The following is a 3,520-nucleotide window of genomic DNA, read 5'->3' as shown; positions in this document are numbered from 1 at the left end:
TCAATAGTTGATATTATAAAAAAAATTAATAATATTAAATAAAATACACTCTAATTCAAGAATCTACGATAAAAATTATACAACGAAAAATAAAAATTATACAAAAAAGTTTATATAAAAAAATTGTGTTAATAAAAGAGACTACAAAATTTGTATAAACAATAAATACTAAAAATTCTGTAAAAAATAATAGTACATTAGAAAACATTAAAAAAAACTCTTAAAAAATAATATTTATAATATGAACAAAAAACATATATAAAAAAATTGATAAAAAAAATAAAATGAGTATTAAAAATTATATTATAATAAAACAAAAAAATCACAAATATCAGAATACTAAAAATAGAAAACACAGCTCATAGAACAGTGATCCTTTTACGAGCACATTTAAGACCCTCCCACGTGCTTGCTTGCATTGAAATTTAGTCTCTCCCCGAATATTCAATATGCACACGTGTTATCCTCTCGCTCAAATACTTCCTTACACTTGTAAAATCTCCATACGTTGGCCTCTCATATATTTGTAGCTTTCTCTCTTGCTCTTCTTTTTATTCTATCACAAAACAAATCAATTTAAAAGAAAATTCAATAACTCTAAATCCCCTGGTCCAACCTAATCGATTATACTCATTACCCGAAAATCGGTGCATAACAGCACCATGGGAACCGAGAGCACGACAAACTACTCTTATTTGGGGCGCAGCATAAGCCATCTCACCATCAACGAGGAGTCCTCTTCCTCCGCCTTCAGTGATTGCAATAGCGATAGATCCGGTGAATTCTCTGCTGCCTCTTCCCAGACTCGCCGCCTCCTGCTTGCCTGTGCCACCGACAACTCCGACGAATTAATCCGACAGCTTGTGTCTGATCTGGGCTCTGATTCCGTCAATGAGCAAAAACAAGCCGCCATGGAGATCCGTCTCCTTGCGAAGAATAAGCCGGAAAATCGAATTAGAATCGCTGAAGCTGGAGCGATCAAACCGTTAATTTCGCTTATTTCGTCGCAAGACCTTCAACTTCAGGAGTACGGCGTCACAGCTATCCTCAACTTATCCCTATGTGACGAGAACAAAGATGCCATCGCTTCTGCCGGGGCGATTCGATCTCTGGTTCGGGTGCTGAGCTCAGGAAATTCAACAGCAAAGGAGAACGCTGCGTGCGCGCTTCTCCGACTGTCGCAGGTGGATGCTTATAAGCCGGCAATAGGAAGGGCCGGCGCGATTCCGCCGCTTGTAAAGCTTCTAGAAACCGGAAGTGTCCGCGGAAAGAAGGACGCGTCAACTGCCCTGTACTCGCTCTGTTCTACTAAAGATAACAAGGTACCATATGTGAAATTACTGGAATAATCGTCCAATTCAATTTGCAATTATTCATGTGTCTAAATTTTTAAGAAAAATGTTTAAGCGATTTCAATTTTTGAGATGGAAATAATATATAAGATCTAGCAGATATTATAACTAACTATTTCTTAACAGAATGTAACTAACTTGAATTGGAGTGTAACTAATTGGTAATGGAATGTTTAACTAACTGTAATTGTTACTATGATGGAAGGTAAGGGCAGTGAAGGCAGGGATAATGAGGGTGCTGGTGGAGTTGATGGCGGACTTGGAGGGAGACATGGTAGACAAGTCAGCTTACGTGGCGAGCGTAGTGGTGACAGTAGCGGAGGGAAGGGCTGCGTTTGTGGCAGAAGGGGGGATTCCAGTGCTGGTAGAGATAGTGGAGGTTGGGACGCAGAGGCAAAAAGAAATCGCCGTGGTTATACTTTTGCAGATTTGTGAAGAGAGTGCGGCTTACAGAAAGCTTGTGTTTGACGAAAGCGCCATCCCTCCTTTGGTTGCTTTGTCCCAATCTGGCACCAATCGCGCCAAAGAAAAGGTCAGCAAGAAAAAATTGGTCCTTTATCTCTTTTATGCAAGAAATTAGCCTTGTAAAATTTTGATATTTTATAAAAATTGTGAACTAAATTAAAATACAAAAGTCTGATTTTTTTACTAAAGATTTTTTTATTTTTTTTTTTAACAAAAAATGAGGAGGTTCAATTCTTAGGAGTACAAAGGTACTTTGAGAGTACAAAAATCGAACCATTATTTGATTTGATGGCATGATAAAGTATCATTAAATTTTGTATTATATGGGTATGATAATAAAAATACAGATAATTTTAATTTAAATTGAATTTTTTTATTGTTAGTAAGTTATAAAATTAAATGGCTAGTTATTTTTACTATTTCCAAGCTAACAAAAAAAAATCAATAAATACATTACTATTTATTAATCTACTTAATCAATTTAAAAGTATGTGCACTTTCTTTGTTTATTTTATCTTATTCTTTATAGACAATTGTTGAATTATTTTTGAAAAGTCATTATTTTAGAATTTTAATAGCTTCTATTTTTTGAGTTATTATATAATAAATATATTCATATAATATGTTATCATTTTTCTATTTTTCAATCAGAAAATTTATTACATAGATGCATTAGGGATATACCATAGAGGTTTTATTAAGCAATGTGAAGGAATGGTATGTGACTGCCACGTCAGCTTCCCTTGCAGAGTGGATATCCACCCACTAGTATCTTTCTTCTTTTGTTTCTAAGTGGCCAATTAAAATGGTTTGCTTCGCACCACCAAAATGTAGATATTGTTTGCATCGGAATGCATTACAGTGTGAACATTTCTACACAATCCTGGTTGAGTTTTTTGCTACTATAATATTTTAAGACCGCTATATATGTGGACTTTGCAATTGCATCGTGTCCTTTTCTGTATAGTGCACATAACATTTTGCCAAAAACAACCCACTGTTTTATTCCATTATTCTTTGTTTATAATAAATTATATATATATTTTTTCATTTTATATTAAGATAATCATAGTGAGAATCAAATACTTTTAATGATATCATTATATATGATTAAACAAGAATGTGAAAGCTAATGTTTGTTCGTTGGTGTGTTCCTCGTTTATGCACGTGAAACAGGCAGAGAAACTGATTGAGCTTCTAAGGCAACCAAGATCCAACAATGGCACTGCTCGTGCGTCAGAAGTGTCACTGTGAAGTGTGAACTATAAACCCCAGCTCCCCCACCATATTCGTGCGTGTTTTAATTGTAGCCACAAAGAGTTAAATCAACGAAAATGGTTAAGGGGTGATGGGTCTTACTTGTAAATATCTATGTGACAAAGAAGAAGAACCTCTTGTAAATTTTGTCATACAAAAATAATACGAGTTTAAGTTTAATTTGCCCTTTCAGTCCTACCAATTCTAATTATTCTTCTTTTATTGTTAATTATGACAATCCTAAATTAATCCTTTTGTATTTTCTTTAAAAATAAGGAAAAAAATCTAAAACGGTCTCTAACAAATATTTCAAAAGACAATGAGGCTTTTAATAAAAAAGAAATTTTAATCTGGCCTTTGATAATTACCTCAAAAAAATAATAAGGTCTCTGTGACAAAAAAAAAATTAATGTTTTTTTTTTGTACAAGACTAATCAGTCCCAAAA

At 33.9% G+C, this 3,520-nt stretch overlaps 1 protein-coding gene across 1 annotated transcript; it reads left to right on the top strand.

The window, feature by feature from the left end:
* Positions 1–216: 216 nt before the first annotated feature.
* Positions 217–3,266, top strand: LOC112756067 (U-box domain-containing protein 4). The gene is made up of 3 exons (XM_025804488.3): positions 217–1,322; positions 1,558–1,884; positions 2,994–3,266. Exons 1-3 carry the CDS (start codon positions 663–665, stop codon positions 3,069–3,071), a joined length of 1,065 nt encoding a protein of 354 aa, XP_025660273.1. The 5' UTR covers positions 217–662; the 3' UTR covers positions 3,072–3,266.
* The last annotated feature ends 254 nt before the right edge of the window (positions 3,267–3,520 follow it).

Source organism: Arachis hypogaea, chromosome 6 (assembly GCF_003086295.3).
Source record: "Arachis hypogaea cultivar Tifrunner chromosome 6, arahy.Tifrunner.gnm2.J5K5, whole genome shotgun sequence".
NCBI lineage: Eukaryota > Viridiplantae > Streptophyta > Magnoliopsida > Fabales > Fabaceae > Arachis > Arachis hypogaea.
The sequence above is the reverse complement of the archived record's forward strand: the minus strand, read 5'-3'. Positions and strand labels throughout refer to the sequence as shown.